We start from the raw sequence: 26,023 nt of genomic DNA on the forward strand, positions 1-26,023 counted from the left end.
TGGATGGATATGTGTGTGCGCGCAAGTATATACCTATCCTTTTTTCCCCCTAAGGTAAGTCTTTCCGCTCCCGGGATTGGAATGACTCCTTACCCTCTCCCTAAAACCCACATACTTTCATCTTTCATCTTTCCTTTTCCTTCCCTCTTTCCTGACGAAGCAGCCGCCGGTTGCGGAAGCTCGAAATTCTGTGTGTGTGTTTGTGTGTTTTATTCATTGTGCCTATCTACCGGCGCTTTCCCGCTTGGTAAGTCTTGGAATCCTTGTTTTCAATATATTTTTCCCATGTGGAAGTTTCTTTCTATTTTATTTACATCAGAATTAATATAAGAATTGATATAAGAATGAAATAAGAATATGAGAATTTAAAAAGATTGTAACCCTTAAAGAAACCATACACACATACATAATATAATAAATGTATGACACTGTCAAACCCAGTTGTAATTTTACAATTATATAATGTTCTTGTATCCATAACTTGATAGAAAACATTCATGTAGTAATCTTCCATAGACATGGGTAGATGAAAAATAACTACACAAACCAAAAAATATAAAAACAATAATCAGGTTTTGAACACAGGGTGCAAAACTGACAGGCCAGGAATGTTAAGTACATCAAAAATGTTGACAGTCGTTTTCTCAAAAATAATTGAGTAACCTCAGATAAGCTGAGGCACTTGTTCACTTATTTTAATTCCTCTTCACTCAACAAAAGTCCTGAGAAATCAGGTTATATAACTTGCTGTGTTCTCCTTGTAAGTGGGAAATTGTCATTTTTATTTCATCTCAATGTTCCAAAGGCTAAAACAAAATTACCTTCAATTGTGATTTACTTTTCATAGATGGAATGGGTTGCCTGCAATGAAGTGTAAGGCCATTGTTGTTGTTGTAGTAGTTGTTGTGCACTTCAGTCCTGAGACTGGTTTGATGCTGCTCTCCATGCTACTCTATCCTGTGCAAGCTTCTTCATCTCCCAGTACCTACTGCAGCCTACGTCCTTCTAAATCTGCTTAATGTACTCATCTCTTGGTCTCCCGCTACGATTTTTACCCTCCACGCTACCCTCCAGTACTAAATTGGTGATCCCATGATGCCTCAGAACATGTCCTACCAACCGATCCCTTCCTCTAGTCAAGTTGTGCCACAAACTTCTCTTCTTCCCAATTCTATTCCATAACTCCTCATTAGTTACATGATCTACCCATCTAATCTTCAGCATTCTTCTGTAGCACCACATTTCGAAAGCTTCTATTCTTTTCTTGTCTAAACTATTTATCGTCCATGTTTCACTTCTATACATGGCCACACTCCATACAAATACTTTCAGAAATGACTTCCTGACACTTAAATCAATACTCGATGTTAACAAATTTCTCTTCTTCAGAAATGCTTTTCTTGCCATTGCCAGTCTACATTTTATATCCTCTCTACTTCGACCATCATCAGTTATATTGCTCCCCAAATAGCAAAACTCCGTTACTACTTTAAGTGTCTCATTTCCTAATCTAATTCCCTCAGCATCACCTGACTAAATTTGACTACATTCCATTATCCTCGTTTTGCTTTTGTTGATGTTCATCTTATGCCCTCCTTTCAAGACACTATCCATTCCATTCAACTGCTCTTCCAAGTCCTTTGCTGACTCTGAGAGACTGCTTGCTCAATATACACGTTGAATAACATCGGGGAGAGGCTACAACCCTGTCTCACTCCCTTCCCAACCACTGCTTCCCTTTCATGCCCCTCGATTCGTTTAACTGCCATCTGATTTCTGTACAAATTGTAAATAGCGTTTCGATCCCTGATTTTACCCCTGCCACCTTCAGAATTTGAAAGTGAGTATTCCAGTCAACATTGTCAATAGCTTTCTTTAAGTCTACAAATGCTAGAAACGAAGGTTTGCCTTTCCTTAATCTTTCTTCTAAGATAAGTTTTAGGGTCAGTATTTCCTCACGTGTTCCAACATTTTTACGGAATCCAAACTGATCTTCCCCGAGGTCGGCTTCTACCAGTTTTTCCATTTATCTGTAAAGAATTTGTGTCAGTATTTTGCAGCTGTGACATATTAAACTGATAGTTAGGTAATTTTCACATCTGTCTAACACCTGTTTTATTCGGGATTGGAATTATTATATTCTTCTTGAAGTCTGCGGGAATTTCGCCTGTCTCATACATCTTGCTCACCAGATGGTTTTGCCAGGACTGGCTCTCCCAAGGCTGTCAGTAGTTCTAATGGAATGTTGTCTACTCCCGGGGCCTTGTTTCTACTTAGGTCTTCCAGTGCTCTGCCAAACTCTTCACGCAGTATCATATATCCCATTTCATCTTCATCTATCTCTTCTTCCATTTCCATAATATTGTCCTCAAGAACATCGCCCCTGGATAGACCCTCTATATACCCCTTCCACCTTTCTGCTTTCCCTTCTTTGCTTAGAACTACATTTCCATCTGAGCTCTTGATATTCTTTACCCCAAAGGTCTCTCTAATTTTCCTGTAGGCAGTATCTATCTTACCCCTCGTGAGATAAGCCTTTACATCCTTACATTTGTCCTCTAGCCATCCCTGCTTAGCCATTTTGAACTTCCTGTCGATCTCATTTTTGAGACATTTGTATTCCTTTTTGCCTGCTTCACTTACTGCATTTTTGTTATTTTCTCCTTTCATCAATTGAACTCAGTATGTCTTTTGTTACCCAAGGATTTCTACTAGCCCTCATCTTTTTACCTACTTGATCCTCTGTTGCCTTCACTATTTCATTCCTCATGGCTACCCATTCTTCTTCTACTGTATTTCTTTCCCCCACTCCTGTCAATTTTTCCCTTATTCTCTCCCTGAAACCCTGTATAACCTCTGGTTCTTTCAGTTTATCCAGGTCCCATCTCCTTAAATTCCCACCTTTTGCAGTTTCTTCAGTTTTAATCTACAGTTCATAACCAATAGATTGTGGCCAGAGTCCACATCTGCCCCTGGAAATGTCTTACAATTTAAAATCTGGTTCCTAAATCTCTGTCTTACCATTATATAACCAATCTAAAACCTTCTAGTATCTCCAGGGTTCTTCCATGTATACACCCTTCTTTCATGATTCTTGAACCAAGTGTTAGCTATGATTAAGTTATGCTCTGTGCAAAATTCTACCAGGCGGCTTCCTCTTTCATTTCTTAGCCCCAATCCATATTTACATACTAAGTTTCCTTCTCTTCCTTTTCCTGCTGTTGCATTCAAGTCATCCATGGCTATTAAATTTTTGTCTCCCCTCACTACCTGTATAATTTCTTTTATCTCATCATACATTTCTCCAATTTCTTTATCATCTGCAGTACTAGTTAGCATATAAACTTGTACTACTGTAGTAGGCATGGGCTTCGTGTCTATCTTGGCCACAATAATGTTTTCACTATGCTGTTTGCAGTGGCTTACCTGCACTCCTATTTTTTATTCATTATTAGACCTACTCCTGCATTACCACTATTTGATTTTGTATTTATGACCCTGTATTCACATGACCTAAAGTCTTGTTCCTCCTGCCACCGAACTTCACTAATTCCCACTATATCTAACTTTAACCTATCCATTTCCCTTTTTAAATTTTCTAACCTACCTGCCTAATTAAGGGATCTGACATTCCACCCTCCTATCTGTAGAATGCCAGTTTTTTTCCCCCCCCCCCTCCCGATAGACCATATGAACTTCAAATAACGGGTATCCTTCAACAACAAAACTGATGCCTGACATCCACCAAACACATGGTTGAAACAAAGTGGTGAGGTGGCATGGTCGTGTAGACTCTGTTATAAGTAAAGCAAGTGCTAGGATTCTAGTGAATTGTAGAACTGGTAATTCCAATTTGCTTACAAAAGAGAATGCATCTAATACACTTGTGCATCATATATTGAAATGCTGGCATCTATACGTCGTTGGCTCAATATGAGTCATTCAGCATTCACGAGGGGACTTCTAAGAGTAAGTTAAACATTGTTATGGTAGGCAATTAACTTTTATTGAATGTTGCAACACACTTCAAAGCAGCACAGATACATGATACTATATTCCAACGTAGTCACCCAAGCCTGTGTAAACAATGTGTCAGAATGTTCCACCAATCATTCAATTTCTTGTTAACAGAAATCCGCTTCTTGGTCACAGGGCCAGCTAAGAACTGCGGTGTGAACCTCCTCATCACTGGAAAATCTCATTTCTCCCCAGCCAATCTTTCAAGATGCCGAAAAGGTGGAAATTGTATGGCACAAGATCTAGACTCCACAATTATCATCATCCATGTCTTTGCAGGTTCAGTCAGCTTTACGGCAGAATTTTACTACCGTTCAAAGCAATATTGCATTTAACCCATATATCGCCAAAATTTCACAGTTAATTTGTGTGTAATTTAGGTGGTTTACCCACAAGCATCATACTGTCCCACATACTTCCAACTTTGTAATATGTTTCCAGTTGCTGTGTCCTTTTTACTACTGCACTGTAATGCACCAGTCATCGGTACTGCAGCAGAACTGTGTCTGCAAGAAACCTGGAATACCATATTTACCCGATTATAAGACAAGATTTTTTCCCCCAAATTCATTATTCAAAAAGTATGGTGGTGTCTTATATTCGCAGATTAAGCTATTGCTGGCGAAGTAAACATTTTTACATTGTTTAATAAATAAATACAGGGGGTTTTCTTATATTCATAGATGAAGCTTTAGCTACTGAAGTTCTGTATAAATTTATTTTGAAAAATTCTGATACGTAGGACTTAGCAAACACTACCTTCATTTGAACAGGACTGAGATTTTCCAATATGCAGAACCACTCGATACAGTCGATCAATCTTGCGACATTTGACTCGTGATGCTAGTGCAATGGATAGATATGTGAAAAACTATGAACTAGGCATTACAACAGTATAATGATTATCTTAAAAATGGACATTTTTGTGTAACACAGAAGGAAATAGCATTAAATTGACTGTGGGGAAATTGTTCACACTCATATAAGGGGTGCTTACATAGGCAAGGGAGCCAAAATATTCATTGTTTGAAGACACAATGCATCAAAGATTTCTGCCGCATACAGGGAAAGTGTAAAAACATCATCTGCTATGTCATAATGTGGACGAAAAGCATTGTATCTATCAACCGATAAACTTTCGTTGTATTTGAATAGCTTCGGAATAGAAGTTCTCATACATATATGAAGACTGTACAAGTGAAGTTAACACTCAAAGGCGAAGATCTTGTCCTTAAAGCCATTACATGATTCTGAACCAAAGTCAGTACTGTATTTGGGTATGAGAAACTAATGATTTACAAAGTGAATTGTAAATGAAAATTCGGTATCTGTTCATGTATGAGAATACTAGGGGGAAACATTACCAGCATTTAATTCACCTTAAAATAAAATGACGACATTCAATGAAAAGACAAAGAAAACTGATCCAGAAATGAATGTTTAACAAACGAAACGAATCACATTAAATTGATTGCAGATGTTTCCACAAGAATAAATGACAGCAGAAAGGCCTGTTGTGAAAAGCACTAGACTGCAGGACGAGTGAAAGTTAGAGAACTGGCTAAATCATAACTGTGTTATTTTGTTTGTGTATTAGTTGCTGTTGTTACATGTAACCTGCACCATCCTTGTTTCACCATTGCTCAAGCACAGCACTATGGAAGGCTTGAGGGAGAAAAGTGACACAAGCTTAACTGAGAATTATAATGAGTGTGGGGAGGGGAGTGGTGAGCAGGCAGCAAATTGGTCTTGCTGCGAACCACGGGAATCTATACTGAATACTTTGGCTTTTTATGAATGTCTGCCATGTTTAAACTGCAGGATGCCTGAATCAATTTCAGAATTGAATTAACTTTAAAACTCTCCAGGTATTCAACAATAGCATACACTCCTGCAGGAGATGATAAAAGTCTAGACTGGAACCAGTTGCGTACTTACGTGTTTCGTGCAGTAAAGTTGTCAACGTTCGCTATAACGTAAGAGGGTCATGATAGGGGGGGTGTCAGCTACTGAATCTCCACAGCCAACAAGAGAGCAGCAGGCAGACAACATGTTTGTGTAGCAAAAGACATTGTAACAGTCTCATGTCAGTATAGATGCGAAATCTACTGTGTGTGTAAAAAAAAGTGCGATATGTTCGGGAGGATCAGCCAAATATTTGTGACAATAACGATGATGATGATTAAATAATGGTACCACAGACAGGCTAAACAAGAGAGGCAGTGATGATAAAATTAATGTAAACAATTTCTTTTTGTTTATTTTATTTCTCTTTGTATTATCAGTATGTAGGCAACCAATAAATGGCACAAATTTAGAGTAGGTGTAATAGTAATTTTTTCGCAGTTACATTAGGTCAATGACAGTTTGTTATTTTAACTAGCAAGAATATGTAAAAACATAAATTTTTCTTCGGGTACCTCTTTAAAAAACAGAGGGTCTTCTTATGCTCGGGTAAATACAGTATGTGCTCTCTTCTGACAACACCCTATTCTTAATATGAAGTAGTCTTAGCATTGGACAACATGTGTAACTTACTTTTGGAAGTCACTATGTACAAGAACATCCTGAATGGCAGACACCTATAATCTTACACCAATTTTGTTTGGAATCTCCATCTAGGGATCACCGTTCAGAGAGTAACATAAAAACATCTGGTAGCTGCCTCTCTGCCCACCCCCCACCCCCCTCACACAAGTACGCGATCCACCTTTGAAATGAGCTACAGCAATGATTCTGGGTAGCAAGGCTTCAACAACCTGGTATGTTTCTGGAGGTGTGCGACATCAAATGTCTATGCACAGATCACGCAATTCCAATAAATTATGGGCTGGCATTTTGTAGGCCTGGAGATGGTACCCATTTCAAATCATGTTTCTAGACTCTGAGAAGCTCATTGCAGAACCCAGCACAGTTTTAGGAAACAGAAGTCATGCGAGACTCAGCTGACCCTCTTTGTGCATGATAGATGCCGGCTCCCAGGTTGACGCCATATTTCTCGACTTTCGAAAGACGTTCGACTCAGTTCCGCACTGATGCTTGCTTCAAAAAGTGCGCACTTACGGTCTATCCAATGACATATGCAGTTGAATAGAAAGTTTTCTAACAGACAGAGCAGTATGTCATCCTGAATGGGGTAACTTCAACAGAAACAAGTATAACTTCAGGTGTGCCCAAGGGTAGTGTAATAGGTCCACTGCTTTTTACGATTTACATACACGATCTGGTTGATGGTACTGACAGCGGCATTAGACTGTTTGCTGATGATGCTGTAGTCTACAGAAAAGTAGTATCACATGAAAGTTGTGAATAAATCAATGAGGATTTGCAGAACATAAATGTGTGATGTAATGACTGCCTGTTATCTCTCAATATTAGTAAGTGTAACCTACTGCATATAACAAGGCAAAAATCCCCATTACTGTACGGGAACAAAATAAATGCCCAGTCTTTGGAAGCAGTAACATCCGTCAAGTATCTGGGTGTGACTATTCGAAATCATCTCATATAGAATGATCAGATTACACAAGTAATGGGCAAGGCGAACTCTAGATTGTAGTTTATTGGTAGAATCCTGAAGCAATGCAGTCCTTCAACAAAGGAAATTGCTTACAATACATTAGTTCGTCCAGTCTTAAGAGTATTGTTTGTCTGGGACCCTTATCAGTTGGGTCTGATTCAAGAGATTGGGAAGGTCAAAAGAAGAGCAGCAAGGTTCATGATTGGTACATTTAGCCATCTCAAGAGCTTTACAAATCTCATAGAAAGTTTGAAGTGGGACACACCTGCAGATAGACAATGTGCTAAACAGAAGGGGCTGCTCACTAAATTCCAAAATCTGATCTTCGTCGAGGATGTAGAGGATATAGTATTATTACCACCAACATTTAAATTGCGCTATGGTCACCACTCAAAGATAAGGGGACATTAGAGATCGTACTGAGGCATTCAAACAGTCGTTTTCCCTTGTACGATCTGCGAGTGGAACAGAGGGGGAGAAAATGACTTTGATGCGAATTGTGTCCTCCGCCACACATCGCTTGGTGGCTACCGGAGTATATATGTAGATGTAGATGTAGAAATTGGTGGGCAAGACATGAACATGAGTTCACTATCATGCTTTCAAACCACATAGTGCGATGATAGCTTTGTGATGTGGTAAGAATCCTGCTGAAATAAGCCAGCACTTTCGGGGACACATTAAATACGAAGGGAACCAGTTAATCTGCAATAATTTTTATATAGTTAAGTCTGTCATGCTGCCTTCGATAACTACCACAGGTCCCATGTAAGCCCATGTGAATGACCACATAGTGTTAATACAGACCCCACCAGCCTGCAATTGTAGTGGTGTGATGGTTTGAGAAGCCATTCACTTGGCTGAGGTCATATCCAGGTACGACTGTTGACTTGATCCCATGCCCAGTTCAATTGAGGTCAACATAGGAACACGGAGGGGCCATCTTCAACGAAGTGCACTGAATGCTGCAATGAAACACATGCCTGCACCAGCTTTGTATTCCGTCATCAAATCTATCACTTACAGCCACCTATGCTGTTTTACAGAGTGTACAAGTCTCTGCCCTCCAAGTTCTATGATGAAACTTCCTGGCAGATTAAAACTGTGTGCTGGACAGAGACTCAAACTCAGGACCTTTGCCTTTTGCAGGCAAGTCTTCTACCGAATGAACTATCTAAGCACAACTCACGACCCATCCTCACAGCTATACTTCTGCCAGTACCTCATCTCCTACCTTCCAAACTTCACAGAAGTTCTCCTGTTTACTGTGTGAGATTAGCACTCCTGGAAAAAAGGATATTGTGGAGACATGGCTTTGTCCACACTGAAGGGTTCTTCTCACAACGAATTTTCGCTCTGAAGTGGAATGTACACAAAGCTGAGGCTTCCTGACAAATTAAAACTACATGTCGGGCCGTGCCTCAAACCTAGGACCTTTGCCTTTCGCGGGCAGGTGATCTACCAACCAAGCTACCTAAGCACAACATATGACCTGCCCTCACACCTTTATTTCAGCCAGTACATCTGATACCTACCAAACTTCAGTAGAGCACTTACCTGCAAATTCAAAAGTCCCACGTTCAAATCACACACTGTTTTAATCTACCAGGAAGTTTCAAATTAATGTACATTCCACTGCAGAGTGAAAAATCATTCTGGTACAACAACTTGTCAGCTATTTGTGATTTCACCGCCCTTCAAGCACTTTCGATAGAGGCTCACAACAGTAGCATGGGAATAGCCAGCCAGCTTCTGACATGCTTGTTGCCCATTGCTGGGCTATAGTGGTTTGCCCTTTGGCGAAGTCATAGGATTCCCCCATTACAGCACATATCATTGCTAGAATGATTCCCCATTTGTCCCTGCTCCACTTGTGTACTTTTCTTACTGTCAAGTGCCCACAACAGCATCAGACAGCTTTTAATCTTGCAATGAGTAGTGGTCATAATGTTTTAACCTGTGTGTGTGTGTGTGTGTGTGTGTGTGATTATTTCATTTATGGCATAGCTGTAAAGCACTCAAAGCATTAACAGGGACTTCACAGCAAGGTGAAGTAATTAACCCTTTTCACACCTGAGTAAATAAACTATACATGAAAAGTTGGCAGTCTACTCCACATTCTTAGAGTCACACCAATTCTGAAGGCACTAATCGTTATTCTTAAAAATGCGCAATATTTATATGAAAACACAGCTGACTATACGAAATACCAGTATTGTATTAAATTGTTTACGTGTTCAACTTCCTCACTAATGACAATGACTTATCTATTTTTCTGGATTGGCTGAGTCCCCAAGATGAACAATTACTGCATACAACAAAAATAATTTATGATAACACTGAATTACACTATGTGATCAATAGTAACCGGACACCTGGCTGAAAATGACTTACAAGTTCGTGGCACCCTCGATAGGTAACACTGAAATTCAACATGGTGTTGGTCCACCCTTAGCCTCGATGACAGCTTCTACTCGAGCAGGCATACTTTCAATCAGGTGCTGGAAGATTTCTTATGGAATGGCAGCCTGTTCTTTACGGAGTGCTGCACTGAAGAGGGGTATTGATGTCAGTTGGTGAGGCTTGGCACGAAGTCGGCATTCCGAAACATCCCAGTTTCTATAGGATTCAGGTTAGGACTCTGTGCAGGCCAGTCCATGACAGGGATGTTATTGTCGTGTAATCACTCTGCACATGCGGTGCATTATGAACAGGTGCTTGATTGTGTTGAAAGATGCAATCACCATCCCCAAATTTTTCTTCAACAGTGGGAAGCAAGAAGGTGCTTAAAACATCAAAGTACGTCTGTGCTGCAAATAGTGCAAAGCAAAACAACAAGGGGTGCAAGCCCCCTTCATGAAAAACACGATTACAGCATAACACCACCGCCCCCGAATTTTACTGTTGGCACTACACACACTGGCAGGTGACATTCACCAGGTATTGGCCATAACCAACATTGCCATCAGATCGCGACATGTACCATGATTTGTCATTCCGCACAACATTTTTCCAATGTTCAATCGTCCAATGTTTACGCTTCTTATACCAAGCGAGGCGTCATTTGGCATTTACCGACATGATGTGCGGCTTACGGGCAGCCACTCGAACATGAAATCCAAGTTTTCTCATCTCCCGCCTGTCATAGTACTTGCAGTGGATCCTGATGCAATTTGGAATTCCTGTGTGATGGTCTGGATAGATGTCTGCCTATTACACATTACAACCCTCTTCAACTGTCGGTGGTCTCTGTCGGTCAACAGATGAGGTGGGCCTCTACGCTTTTCTGCTGTCTGTGTCCCTTCACGTTTCCACTTCACTATCACATCGGAAACAGTGAACCTATGGATGTTTAGGAGTGTAAAAATCACGCGTACAACCATATGACACAAGTGACACCTGATCACCTGACCACATTCGAAGTCCGTGAGTTCCACAGAGTGCCTCATTCTGCTCTCTCACGATGTCTAATGACTACTGAGGTTGCTGATATGGAGTACCTGGCAGTAGGTTGCAGCACAATGCACCTAATATGAAATATATTGAGAGTGTCCAGATACTTTTACAACTCTTACTCTGCATGAAGACATCTGCTACAATTAGCCAGAACCGAGTTTCTACATCTTATACTGCACCTTGCAAACATCCTCTGTCAACTGAGTCACTATGAGTAGTAACCTATCATATAATGCACATACACTTACCACGTGCGCTTTGTGTCAAAGAAGAGTACAAGATACACAGGTTCTTCATAGTTTGATGCCAGAGCAAGCACATCAAGCGGTGGTGCAGGTATTGGAACTCCATTGTGCAAGTAACCTGTCCTGGGCATCTTTGGGTTTATAATCTGCGAATAAAAATAATTTTTCATTAGAAAAGTGAATTTGCACTGATAATGCACATGTTTGTGACGACTATAAAATTGTCAACAAATCATCATCACAGATTCATACTTTTTTAAGTTGAACACCAGTCTACAACAGAGTGAGTGGTAAGTTAAACACCTGGACTAGAAACTGAAGGCTGTTGAGGTACTAGAGCTGCAGTGTGTTGTCCTAAGCATAATTTAGGGAAATAAATTCACAACAGTGTCATCTCTGGTGTACACATAGAAGCACGGTCCTGAAAACCCCAACATAAGTTGACAGGGAGACAATGTAGGATTTGATAGGTGAAGTAAAATATTTTTGTTCCATGTCACTCTAATATTGTCCACAAATCTAACTAAAACCTCCCCACAACATTCAAATCTTAACACTACATACTCTGAATCGCAGAAGTTTAAGTCTTGTTTGTACTTCTGATAAGTTGCTCTTATGCAGTTCTCACCTAAAGATCTGAAAGCAATACTTGCTTATTTCTAATACTGAAGATCTGAAAGTAGTACTTGCTTATTTCTAATATTTCAGAAGAGAGTGTGTTAAGAGAAGCAGTGAGGATGGGTTGTGTGTCTTTCCTGAATACCACAAGCAGTAAGAGCATTGTTCACAAAAGCCAAGGTTCTCGGTTTGAGTCCTAATCTGGCAGGAAGTTTTAATCTGCCAGGAAGTTTCAAAACAGCACACACTCCACTACGCAGTAAAATATTTATTCTAGAAATATTTTATGACTTTAATGTGGTGATTTCCACTGCTTTCTGCATCACCATTTCATTGATGATTACTGTTTTTTTCACATATAAGAGCATTTTCCCAGCCATAAAGTAAAGGGTATTCCCATCTTCTATACATTCCTCCACTATATGTCATTAAAGTTTATACAAGTTGCTGTAGCTGATGTCTTCATTCTGAAAACTGGTTTGATGCAGCACAACAAAGCTTGTGCAAGCTTCTCCAGCTCTGCGTAACTTGCAAAATACATTCACTTGAACCCGTTGATTGTAGTCAAGCCTAGATCACACTTTAAAATTGTTAAATGTCCCTCTCTGGCTTCACCATTACCAAATTAACTATTCCTTGATGTCTCAGTGTGTGTTCAATCATACTATCCCTTATTTTAGTTAACATTTGCCAGAAAGTCTTTTGATCCCAACACAAACCAGTATCTCTTCATTAGTTACTCAATCTACCCATCATATATAAACATTCTTCTGTAACATCATACTTATAAAGCTACTATTCACCCTGGTCTGTAGTTTTTATCATCCATGTTTCACTTCCACATTACGTTACACTCCAGGAAAACATTTTCAGTAGCAGTACCAGTAGGTAATACCTCAAGTGCTACATTAACTGGCCCCCTCATGTCATGTGGAGTCCTGTCTGGAGGTGGTCTTACGCATGGAAATCGGTTACTCGATAAAAAATAAATAAGTTATTGCAATTTGGACAGCCTATTATAAAAATTTCACAAAAGACTTTCTAAGACTTATTTTATACTCAATGCTAGTAAATTTCTCTCTTTCAGAAATGCATTTCTTGCCATTGTCAATCTGCATTTTATATCCTTTGTACTTTGGCCATTATAATTTATTTTTTTGTCCAAATATCACAACTGGTTTACAATAAATCTTTCATTTCATAATCTTATTTCTTCAGCATCAACTAATTTAATCTGGCCTCATTCCACTGCTGTCATTATACTTTTGTTGATGCTCGTTTTATAACCTCTCTTCGAGGTACTATCTGTTCTGTTCAACTATTCTTCCAAGTGCTTCGCTATCTTTGACGGAATTACATTACCTTGAAAACACAATATTTTAATTTCTTCTCCATGAAATTTAGCTTCCTGCACAGGTTTATCTTGGGTTTCCTTCAGTTTTCTCAATGTACATATTGAACAAGATTGAGATAAGCTACAACCCCATCTCTCTACTTTTCAATTCAATAAACTATACCAACAGCTGTATCCTTTAGGTTAATTTATTTTATTTCAAATGCATCCAGTTTTGACAATTTATTTTGCCATCTTCAGGCCCTATACACATTTTCGAATCAACGAGCTTATCGTATAGCACCACAAAACTGGATACCGTGAATCCCAATTGTGCAACTGATTCATATGAAAGTGTGACACCAACTGAGCCCACACACAGTCCATTAACCTGTTCATGTACATGGGCTCAGTTGGTATCACCCTTTCATATGAATCAGTTGCACAACATTTGGAATTCACGGTATCCAGTTTTATGGTGCTATTTGATAAGCTCGTTGCTTACCATGCATATTTTCATTCGTTGCTTTCTTACGGAATCATCTTTTGGGGCAATTCATCACAAAGAAAGAAGGTATTTATTGCACAAAAACGTGTTATCAGAATAATGTCTGTGGCTCATCCAAGATCATCTTGTAGACAATTATTTAAAGAATTAGGGATATTGCCAGTAGCTTCACAATATATATACAGCCTAATGAAATTTGTTGTTAGTAACCCAGATCACTTCATAATTAATAGCACAGTCCACAGCTACAATACTAGGAGACAGGGTGACCTTCACTACCGTTCATTGAATTTGGCATTGGCACAAAAGGGGGTGAATTATACTGCCACAAAGATTTTTGGTCAATTGCTAAACAATATCAAAAGTCTGACAACCAATCGGCATTCAAAAGTAAGTTAAGGGAATTCTTGAATGATAACTCCTTCTACTCCATAGACGAATTTTTAGACATAGGCCAAAGAAATACAGTAAGCATTAACAATTGTACCGTATATAAGACTAACAATGATTATTTGGGATAAATGAATCTTTTGTACTTTGACACGTTCCACATCATTACGAAAGAATCGTGTTCATGATCCATGGAACAAGTAATATAACTAACTAACTAACTAATAACTTCATAAAAAGTGTACGGGGCCTGAAGATGGCAAAATGAATTGCCAAAACTGGTTGAATTCAAAATAAAATAAATTAACCTTAAGTATACGGCTGTTTGTAAAGCTTATTGAATTGAAAAGTATGTACCAGGCGATGTCCCCTGGACATAATGTACCAACAGAGACCATCTCTCTACTGTCTTAATTACTGTTTACTTTTCATGTTCTTCATCTCTTATGGCTGTAGTCTGGTTTCTGTACAAGAGTAGATTCCCTGTATTTTATCCCAGATGACTTACTAATTTCAAAGAGTGTGTTCCAGTTGACAGTGTGAAAAGTTTTTTTCTAAATCTATGTTGTTGTTGTTGTCTTCAGTCCTGAGACTGGTTTGATGCAGCTCTCCATGCTACTCTATCCTGTGCAAGCTGCTTCATCTCCCAGTACCTACTGCAACCTACATCCTTCTGAATCTGCTTAGTGTACTCATCTCTCGGTCTCCCTCTACGATTTTTACCCTCCACACTGCCCTCCAATGCTAAATTTGTGATCCCTTGATGCCTCAAAACATGTCCTACCAACCGATCCCTTCTTCTAGTCAAGTTGTGCCACAAACTTCTCTTCTCCCCAATCCTATTCAATGCCTCCTCATTAGTTACGTGATCTATCCACCTTATCTTCAGTATTCTTCTGTAGCACCACATTTCGAAAGCTTCTATTCTCTTCTTGTCCAAACTAGTTATCGTCCATGTTTCACTTCCATACATGGCTAGACTCCAAACAAATACTTTCAGAAACGACTTCCTGATACATAAATCTATATTCGATGTTAACAAATTTCTCTTCTTCAGAAACGCTTTCCTTGCCATTGCCAGTCTACATTTTATATCCTCTCTACTTCGACCATCATCAGTTATTTTACTTCCTAAATAGCAAAACTCCTTTACTACTTTAAGTGTCTCATTTCCTAATCCAATTCCCTCAGCATCACCCGATTTAATTTGACTACATTCCATTATCCTCGTTTTGCTTTTGTTAATGTTCATCTTATATCCTCCTTTCAAGACACTGTCCATTCCGTTCAACTGCTCTTCCAAGTCCTTTGCCGTCTCTGACAGAATTACAATGTCATCGGCGAACCTCAAAGTTTTTACTTCGTCTCCATGAATTTTAATACCTACTCCAAATTTTTCTTTTGTTTCCTTTACTGCTTGCTCAATATACAGATTGAATAACATCGGGGAGAGGCTACAACCCTGTCTCACTCCTTTCCCAACCACTGCTTCCCTTTCATGCCCCTCGACTCTTATTACTGCTATCTGGTTTCTGTACAAATTATAAATAGCCTTTCGCTCCCTGTATTTTACCCCTGCCACCTTTAGAATTTGAAAAAGAGTATTCCAGTCAACATTGTCAAAAGCTTTCTCTAAGTCTACAAATGCTAGAAACGTAGGTTTGCCTTTTCTTAATCTTTCTTCTAAGATAAGTCGTAAGGTCAGTATTGCCTCACGTGTTCCAACATTTCTACGGAATCCAAACTGATCCTCCCCGAGGTCTGCATCTACCAGTTTTTCCATTCGTCTGTAAAGAATTCGCGTTAGTATTTTGCAGCCGTGGCTTATTAAACTGATAGTTCGGTAATTTTCACATCTGTCAGCACCTGCTTTCTTTGGGATTGGAATTATTATATTCTTCTTGAAGTCTGAGGGTATTTCGCCTGTCTCATACATCTTGCTCACCAGCTGGTAGAGTTTTGTCATGATTGGCTCTCCCAAGGCCGTCAGTAGTTCTAATGGAATGTTGTCTACTCCGGGGGCCTTGTTTCGACTCAGGTCTTTCAGTGCTCTGTCAAACTCTTCACGCAGTATCATATCTCCCATTTCGTCTTCATCTACATCCTCTTCTATTTCCATAATATTGTCCTCAAGTACATCGCCCTTGTATAAACCTTCTATATACTCCTTCCACCTTTCTGCCTTCCCTTCTTTGCTTAGAACTGGGCTGCCATCTGAGCTCTTGATATTCATACACGTGGTTCTCTTCTCTCCAAAGGTCTCTTTAATTTTCCTGTAGGCAGTATCTATCTTACCCCTAGTGAGATAAGCTTCTACATCCTTACATTTGTCCTCTAGCCATCCCTGTTTAGCCATTTTGCACTTCCTGTCGATCTCATTTTTGAGACGTTTGTATTCCTTTTTGCCTGCTTCATTTACTGCATTTTTATATTTTCTCCTTCCATCAATTAAATTCAATATTTCTTCTGTTACCCAAGGATTTCTAGCAGCCCTCGTCTTTGTACCTACTTTATCCTCTGCTGCCTTCACTACTACATCCCTCAGAGCTACCCATTCTTCTTCTACTGTATTTCTTTCCCCTATTCCTATCAACTGTTCCCTTATGCTCTCTCTGAAACTCTGTACAACCTCTGGTTCTTTCAGTTTATCCAGGTCCCATCTCCTTAAATTCCCACCTTTTGCAGTTTCTTCAGTTTTAATCTACAGGTCATAACCAATAGATTGTGGTCAGAGTCCACATCTGCCCCTGGAAATGTCTTACAACTTAAAACCTGGTTCCTAAATCTCTGTTTTACCATTATATAATCTATCTGATACCTTTTAGTATCTCCAGGGTTCTTTCACGTATACAACCTTCTTTCATGATTCTTAAACCAAGTGTTAGCTATGATTAAGTTGTGCTCTGTGCAAAATTCTACTAGGCGGCTTCCTCTTTCATTTCTTAGCCCCAATCCATAGTCACCTACTATGTTTCCTTCTCTCCCTTTTCCTACACTCGAATTCCAGTCACCCATTACTATTAAATTTTCGTCTCCCTCCACTATCTGAATAATTTCTTTTATTTCATCGTACATTTCTTCAATTTCTTCATCATCTGCAGAGCTAGTTGGCATATAAACTTGTACTACTGTAGTAGGTGTGGGCTTCGTATCTATCTTGGCCACAATAATGCGTTCACTATGCTGTTTGTAGTAGCTTACCCGCATTCCTATTTTCCTATTCATTATTAAACCTACTCCTGCATTACCCCTATTTGATTTTGTGTTTATAACCCTGTAGTCACCTGACCAGAAGTCTTGTTCCTCCTGCCACCGAACTTCACTAATTCCCACTATATCTAACTTTAACCTATCCATTTCCCTTTTTAAATTTTCTAACCTACCTGCCCGATTAAGGGATCTGACATTCCACGCTCCGATCCGAAGAACGGCAGTTTTCTTTCTCCTGATAACGACATCCTCCTGAGTAGTCCCCGCCCGGAGATCCGAATGGGGGACTATTTTACCTCCGGAATATTTTACCCAAGAGGATGCCATCATCATTTAATCATACAGTAAAGCTGCATGTCCTCGGGAAAAATTACGGCTGTAGTTTCCCCTTGCTTTCAGCCGTTCGCAGTACCAGCACAGCAAGGCCGTTTTGGTTAATGTTGCAAGGCCAGATCAGTCAATCATCCAGACTGTTGCCCCTGCAACTACTGAAAAGGCTGCTGCCCCTCTTCAGGAACCACACGTTTGTCTGGCCTCTCAACAGATACCCCTCCGTTGTGGTTGCACCTACGGTACGGCCATCCGTATCGCTGAGGCACGCAAGCCTCCCCACCAACGGCAAGGTCCATGGTTCATGGGGGGGTCTAAATCTATGTGTGCTATTAATGAAAGGTGCCTTTTTTCAACCTATAAACTAAGATAAGTCATAAGATCAGTATTGCTTTGAGTATTCCTATAATTTTCCAGAACCAAAACTTCTTGCCCTACGTCACCTTCCACTGGTGATAAATACAGCAGCATAATTTTGTTTGTGCAAAGAGAGGAAATGATGCTTTATTTAATCAATTAAGCTGTTGTAGCTGAGGCTAAAATTAACTATCAGTGTCAAAGTCAATCTCATACTCATAGTTGTCATCAGGGACGATTCAGAAATCCAATAGTGTGGCTTTATGAAGGGCCCTAGTGGAGCTGGTTCGCCATTACTTGTCTCCCTCTGACCTGTCACAAAGTGTCAAGTTTTTATCTGATAGTATGATTACCGTATTTACTCGAATCCAAGACGCACTTTTTTTCCGGTTTTTGTAATCAAAAACACCACCTGCGGCTTACAATCGAGTGCAATGTAAGCGGAAGTTCTGAAAAATGTTGGTAAGTGCCGCCACAACTAACTTCTTTCGTCGAATATAGGCATGCTTTGCAGGCACAAAGATAAATACTGGTGCCAAAACCTCTGCATCAGTAAATAAATTAAAAAAAAAAGGGGGGTGTAAGATGAGTGTTTTCTCTGCCCCAAGTTTCGACCACTGCACTTTTCATACATTATACAACGAAGTAAATACAAATCACATATTGTTCCCCTTCGAATGTAGCAGCATTTCAATGTACTACGAAAATCCAACTGAAAAGACTGTTTGGGATGTGTATCAACATGGCCAACTCTTAAGTTCTGAATTTTTTCCTACCTGTGAGAATAGATTGTTGCTAATAGGAATTTTATGAATTGTGAATCACATGCAGTATTCTCCACACCATAAGAATAATACGAATATAAACATTTTGCCATGTATTCTTTCGTGTTTGCTGCTATTTTATTTAAATCCTGTCTGCCTAATTAACTACGAAATTAGAGTGAGACAACAGCAAATGCGGAAGAATATACATATCATGTCATGTTTATATTCGTATTATTCTTATGCCTAATAGTGATACAGTCAGAAATGAAGCACGGCAATTGATTAGATTTTTAAATCTACGATGACTCTAATTTCTGTGCAGAATGTAATGCACTAAAGAGGCGTCTGCAAAGATTTTCAAACAGAGAAAATTTTTTGCTAAACTCTCGTTCAGAACAACTTTTATCATAAACAGTCTATTATTTGGTTCTTGATGATCATTATCAAAGAAAGCAGCAGTGTAAGTAACAACAAATAGCAGTATCTTGCCATTGTTTCGATAATAAGACAATTCCTCCTTTTTATTTATTTATTTTTTTTTTAAATTGTAGGCCTCGGTAGTACGCACAACAGCATGCCATGCCGCGAGTGGCGACATGCCGTAAACACTCATTAAAAGAATGCGACAAACAATGCATGATACAGTACAATAATACATTTTCAGCTTAGGGTGACGTAAACACCTATAACATAGAGAACGACGCTTATCAGATCAAAGAAAAATAAGCAATCAATTCAAACCAGACGAAGCACCTGAAAAAGGAAGGGTACCCATATAAATACGGATGGAACACCTGACGCATAGCAATGACTACCTGGTAAAGCTTAACTGCAAAGCTTACGACTCGAAGCAAACTACTGTAGCTGTATTGTCATTCAAACTGCAAAGCTTACGACTCGAACCAAACTACTGTAGCTGTATCGTCATTCATTCGACCTAAATTGTGTTTTGTATTACAATGACCAACTTTGTTTCGATTTGGAGGTGCGGCCTAAAACTTTTCTGTCCCCTTGAATTTCGAGTTTCAAATTTCACGTGCGGCTTAGATTCGGGAAATTTTTTTTTCCTTCATTTCAAGTCTCATATTTCATGGGCGGCTTAGATTCGAGTGCGGCTTAGATTCGAGTAAATACGGTAGTGTTTTGGAGAGTAGTGTTGTGTCAATACTGATGTGGATTATTACTGGGACGAAAGTAAAAAGGATGAAATCTGGTGGTTGCACATTAACATACTCCTCTTCAATAGCACCAAAATATTACCAACCAGTAAATAAATCACTGTCAACCCCCTCCCTCAATGAGGTATTGTTGAGACATGTAATATTTAATTCAAGATGTTGTTGCAGTGTCTAGTCATCATCAGATACAGTGCACTGCCATCTATCTGCTCACTGTCCAGTAACTTCTGGCAACAAGATTTTCTTTTACCACTAAAATTTGAGCCAGCTTTAACTGGAACAAGAACCGATGCCCTAACACCCATTACCAATCTCTGATACAGGGGTGTGAGAACAACTATATAGACAAATCCTCATTCCACAAAGTAAGTAGATAAATTTTTTCATTCAAAATGGGCAGATTTTTTAACTCAAAATACAGATTACACTGCACCACAAAATACCATTTGTGGGCCCACACACTCTCACACAATTTTGCAGAATTCATAATCTGTCTGACTTACGTTTCTAATATTTACTGTGCAGATTAATGCATTTAAGAATGCTCACCAGAGCTGGATACCAAGGGTACCCACGACACTTTGCCCACACAAGGTCAAGGGGTTCAAAGCTGGAACCAGTGCTGTTGTCACCAGCATCATCGTCTGCTCCTGATGAGTAAGCAGCCCTCATTGCTCCACCAGAAGCACTGATGCCACTATTTCCACCTACAGCGCTGGGACCACCACTGCCGCCACCACCACGGCTGCCAACACCGCCAGCACTACCGCCACTGACTCCTCCGCCACTGCCACCCCCGGCTCCTCCGCCACCACCACCACCCGAACTGCTGTTTCCTTCCGCATCTTCATCATCGTCATCATCCTCATCATCGGACGATGTGCAGCTCCAACAGCTGGATTCAGACTGTGTCTCATCGTCTGTCTCAGGTGGAATATCTGTTTCAAAAAACAGTTGTTTTTGAGATGGGCCAAGTAAATTTGCAAAGTGATGAGACACAACAATGTTCAATGCAACAAACTCTCTCTCTCCCGCTCAAGCATGCACACCCCCCCCCCCCCCCCCACCCATTCCACAACACACACAAACACACACACACACAAACGTGCATACATGCACACAACCCCCCCCCCCCCCACGACACACACACACACACACACACACACACACACACACAAACGCGCGCGCGTGCGCGCGCCCAAGTGCGGGCGTGTGCGCAGCCCCTTTCCTCCCGTCTCATCTCACACACACAATTTCATCCAGCTACTATCACTGACAGATTCAAAGATTAGAGTCCTATATTGTAACAATTATAAAGTTTCTTGTTGATTAGATATAAAAGAAAAATCATGAGTGCAATGAACTATTTATGTGAAGTACAAAATAACTGTTGCTTTAGGGAATGGTATTACCGATACAATTATTTTTTTTTATTTATCTAGATGACAACCACAGTTTTTAATCGTACAATGACTGGTCTCAATTATAAGCTACAGTACTCATTAGATAGAATGGTATAGCATAGTGAGCTTTGTAGTCCCCAAGACACACAAGTTTTACTACTCTTGTTTCAAATCTTGGCCATATTTATCTCTTTTTCTTAATACTAAAGCCACTCCCTATTTTGTTGCAGAGACAGTCCAAATAAAATGTCATAATTAAATGACTGATGTCTTAATTCCACGTCCCTCCTTTCTCCCTGAATGTATTATCATAATTTTATTCCTGAATATTTATTACTACATACATTTGCAACAATATATATTAAATTTCAACTCTTTGCCTTTTTCTCCAATTTACATTCTCAACTGGCAACTTAATGAAAGGACAGATCTACTTTAGTCTTTGGTCACACAAATGGTATCACTGCGAATATCGACTTATTAGAAAATAATTATCAAATGATCTCTTCAAAAAGATAGAGCAATGAGGATAGTAAAATACTATGAGACTATATTATTAATTAAAGTAACTTGCACGTACAACTACACCATCCAGCCTAATTAATGTGCCACCTGAGAAAAGCCTGAATTTGGTCCCCAAGGATACATGTCTACTTGTGTTGAACCATTGTCTTTTCCAGAATGACGAGATCACTCCGGGAGTGCCATGAAAACAATTCCCAACTTTTAAAACTTCCACTTCTGGCCTGGGCCCTTCTGATAACCGTTGTAGAATGTTTACTTTCAGGCTTTTCATGCCGTACACGCCAACAGCCATTTGTCTAAAGAACCACAAAATGTGATCCATCTGAAAAGGCCACCTGTTGCCATTCAATGGACGTACACTTGTGATATTAATATGAAAATTCCAACTGTCAGCATGTGTGCATAAACCAAGCACCTGCTGTGGTGGCTTATCCTATCATATGAGACCGATGACTACCTGCGAAAGTAGCCATATCGTACACCAGCTGTCACTTATGGCCAGGGGTGCTCCATAGTTAACTTGGCAACAGTTTTGGATAGCACCACTTTGCCATACAGTATACTTTGACCACAGTGGCATGCGAACTTGGCCATTTCAGAAATACTTCCACCTTTGGTATGGAAAACAATGATCATGCCATTTTGGATGTCAGATAAATCACTATGTTTCCAAGTCGCGTCAATGACTGCTCTGTTCTGCAACCTGACACTTTATATACACTCCGCTGCTAGTGTTGCCATTAGCCTTCTATGAGTGGTTATTGCATGTTCATGTCAAACAAATGTGGTAGTCACATTAATGTGATTGGACTATGTATTATATGGACTTAAATCCTTTACATAGTAACTTGTCAACTGAAGAGGACCAAAGGTCTGAACATAATGCAAATACATCTGCTTTCTGACAGTTAGAACTGAAGGCTACAGTTAACTATGCAACAGCATAAAGTTGGTAACTTTTAAACTGCACATGTAAGATTAAAAATGTCCAACTGATGGAGAGAAACACTAGTAAAATATAGCTTAAGTACTGGTGTTGATAACTATACATGCATTACAATCAGGATGCAGACTTCCACCTGTAGACAAGATATGCGAGTAGCAAACTATCAGCTGACGATCTCAAGTGTTCAGTAAACAGCTTGTATGTACGAACTGATAAACACACAAACTATTGTATTAAGAGAGATTGTGAGTAGGTGCAGCATAAGGATGGCTTAGGATTTTGTAGATTGAGTGGGCTGTGACTGCCATTTTGAGAGAGTGTGAAGCATTGAGTAGAATACTTTGCCACATCTACTCCAAATCCCTAGTTACATGGGTCATACCCTTGAGGAACACACAGGGGGCCAGACTTCTCCGATACACCCCCTCAGCACATTCTACTCTGGTCTGATCACAGGCTTATCCTATCGTAAGAGACCTATGATTACCTGCAAAAGTAGTCATATCGTATACCAGCTCTGCTTTAATTTTTGGACAGTATGTTTTGTGGGCATGACCACCAACCAGCTGGCCACTCAAATGAATGGCAATCACCAAACTGTGGCCACAAGCAGAGTTGACCTCCCAGAGGCAGAAAACACTGCCAAACACTGCATGATTGATTTCAATGTCTGTACCATCTATATCCTTCCCCTCAACACCAGCTTCACTGGATTAGTATATGGGAGTTGTCCTTACAACACATCTTTCAATCTCATAATCCTTCTGGCCTAGGTCTCCATTAACCCCAGCCCCATGACCCTAACTTCACTCACCCTGCACTCACATCCTCTTTGCCACAGTCTCCCTTTTCCTCAATTTATATCCCTATCCCAATCGCAATCCACATTTCCTGTGACATTGTGCGCAGCACAATCCCATGCCTGGGGCTAGAAAGAGCTCACTGGCACCACATTCTAATCCTGTGTATGACACCGATTCCCAGTTGTCAGTCACCATACCCCAACCCTCCCTCCCACTCCCTGTCTTCTACCTATGGACGCCAGCTCTACCAGACACAATGTCATGCATCAGTCACCCTGCAGTGTAGTCAACTAGCGATGTAGACATACAGGTGATCTGCATATATGAGTGCTGTATATCTCTGAAGACTGATTCATCTGAAAGCTAGAAATATATACAGTCTTGTTTGTGTGTCTGTTGAGGACTCAAGGCTCCAATTTTTAGTGAGTTGTTACCTTCACTCATTGAAAACCATGCTACAAATGCAAACATTCATGAAAGACAATATATATAGGGCTGCAACTGGTACTTTATAAATGAACTGGGGTAAGACTGCATTTAATTTCAAATTTTCAGAAAATACAGACTGTTGAGTTGTGCTAAAGTCCCTGGCCTTTTCATATAATCCAGCTCCCCCACATACAATATGCAACATGAATTATGGGAACAAGTAGTGCTGTTGCTGATAACATTTTTATAAGCACAATGAGAATGTGAATCCATTGTGTAAATCTCTCAGATCATGTTGTTTAACTAATGACATTTAATATCACAGTTCACTGATTCACTGGTAAGTAACAAAATCACAAGAATAATAAATGAGAAAGGTACTGAGGGGGAGGGGGGGGGGGGGGGGAGGGAAGCCAACAACAACAACACCTGAAAAACCCACACAACACAGCTGGTACAAATGTAAATAAAATGTATTCTGTAACATGTTCAAAAGCTACTTCAAAAATTGTGTAAGAAGATTAGCACTAAGCTCGAGCACAGCTCATGTGACAAGCATGCTGTGAGTGTCCCATGACTAGCTTGTCTTCCACTATTTGTACTGTATTCACTGTTTTCACACCTGCCCCTCCCCCCACAACAAGTTGGCTGTATGGTGCTGTCATCATGTGGATTTTCCTGAAACTATTCCAACTTCCTGAAGGACAATCCTCACCTGATCAAAACAACTGAACTGACTCATTTGTGTGGGTCTCTCATTATGCTAGAAGTGTGTTTTTTTTAATAAATATGTTGAAGTTTTTGACCAGCACAGATAGAGATGCTACTGAATGATGAACCATTTGAAGAATCTGTTTGGCAAAGGGGATGTTTTTGAAAGAGAATACAGTAACTTTTCTTCTGAATTAGATTCAGGTCCAAAAACATCATTATTACAATATTACTGTCCCACTATTCTACATTACTTTGCTCGATAAGTCTACTACATAAGTTATTAGGATGGATCACATTAGACAAGCAACCATTATTGTCTGAATAGAAGAAAGTGAATGTTTGGCAGGAGTGGGTGACAGCAACAGTCCTTTTGATGTTTTTTTTTTTTTCTTCCCCCTGAATCAATAATAAAGCACACTGGGGTAGAAACTAACAAGTATGTATTTTGTTCCGAAAAACATGAAATTATCAGGGTAAAAGCTGTCATTCAGTAAATTTTCTTCTTCAATTAGGGGAGGAGTTTGGGAAGAAAGGAAGTCATACTGTTACATTCCAAAATGTGTGTAGCAATAGACTCCTAGGAAGGCATTTTGCTGATAGAATTCCTTCCACAGAAAAGAAAGTGCTTCCCACAAGTGTGTGTAAGGTCTGCACAGAAAATACACAATTGTCCAATGGAAAGTCTCCGAGAAGAGATACAGTATGTTGGTACTCTGACTAAAGCTCCCCTGTACATGCCAATGTGTTTCAAACTGTATGAAACAATGGAAAATTATGATTAATTAAAGTAATATGAATCTAAGCAGAATTTTTTTCTAAATAAACATGTGCCAAATTTTAAATAAAATTTCTGTGCTATATGTGTAGTAAATGTTATTTACTTTGTAGCTTAATTAAAGAATAACTTTTCTATCTCCAATAAATGTAGCCATATTTGTAAATAAAGTTATAACAATGAAATGGTACGTACTTACAGACATACAGAAAATACCTGGGATTCTGTGACAAGCATGCTGCAAAGAATCCAGGACTCAAAGTATTAAATGCTCCTAGACCTTATATGACAAATTACACTGATGATGAAAGGGTATTATAAAATGCTGTGCAGTCATTGGAGCATCATAATGTATGTATTTTCAACAAGTAAGCTCCACCAGCAACAATTTAATGATATTTTGGAAATAGCAACAAAATGAGACAGGTAAAGCAAATGTGACATGACGAGCTGACCTAGCATTTTTCAAGCAGAAGGTTGACACTGTAATCAAACAAGT

General features: G+C 39.6%; 1 protein-coding gene across 5 annotated transcripts in view; it reads right to left on the reverse strand.

Moving 5' to 3' along the window:
- LOC126283944 (peregrin) overlaps nucleotides 1–26,023 on the reverse strand; it is a 242,985-nt gene that overhangs the window by 18,704 nt on the left and 198,258 nt on the right. For 4 of the 5 annotated variants that reach the window (XM_049982350.1, XM_049982348.1, XM_049982346.1 and 1 more), the window contains 2 exons: nucleotides 20,479–20,867; nucleotides 11,242–11,384 (listed from right to left, as the gene is read on the reverse strand). In XM_049982350.1, coding sequence (XP_049838307.1) covers nucleotides 11,242–11,384; nucleotides 20,479–20,867 — 532 coding nt within the window. Of the gene's footprint in view, nucleotides 1–11,241; nucleotides 11,385–20,478; nucleotides 20,868–26,023 lie in introns of those variants that run through there. The other variant, XM_049982351.1, reaches the window with a different exon arrangement.

The sequence above is a fragment of the Schistocerca gregaria genome, chromosome 8 (assembly GCF_023897955.1).
Source record: "Schistocerca gregaria isolate iqSchGreg1 chromosome 8, iqSchGreg1.2, whole genome shotgun sequence".
NCBI classification, from domain to species: Eukaryota; Metazoa; Arthropoda; class Insecta; order Orthoptera; family Acrididae; genus Schistocerca; species Schistocerca gregaria.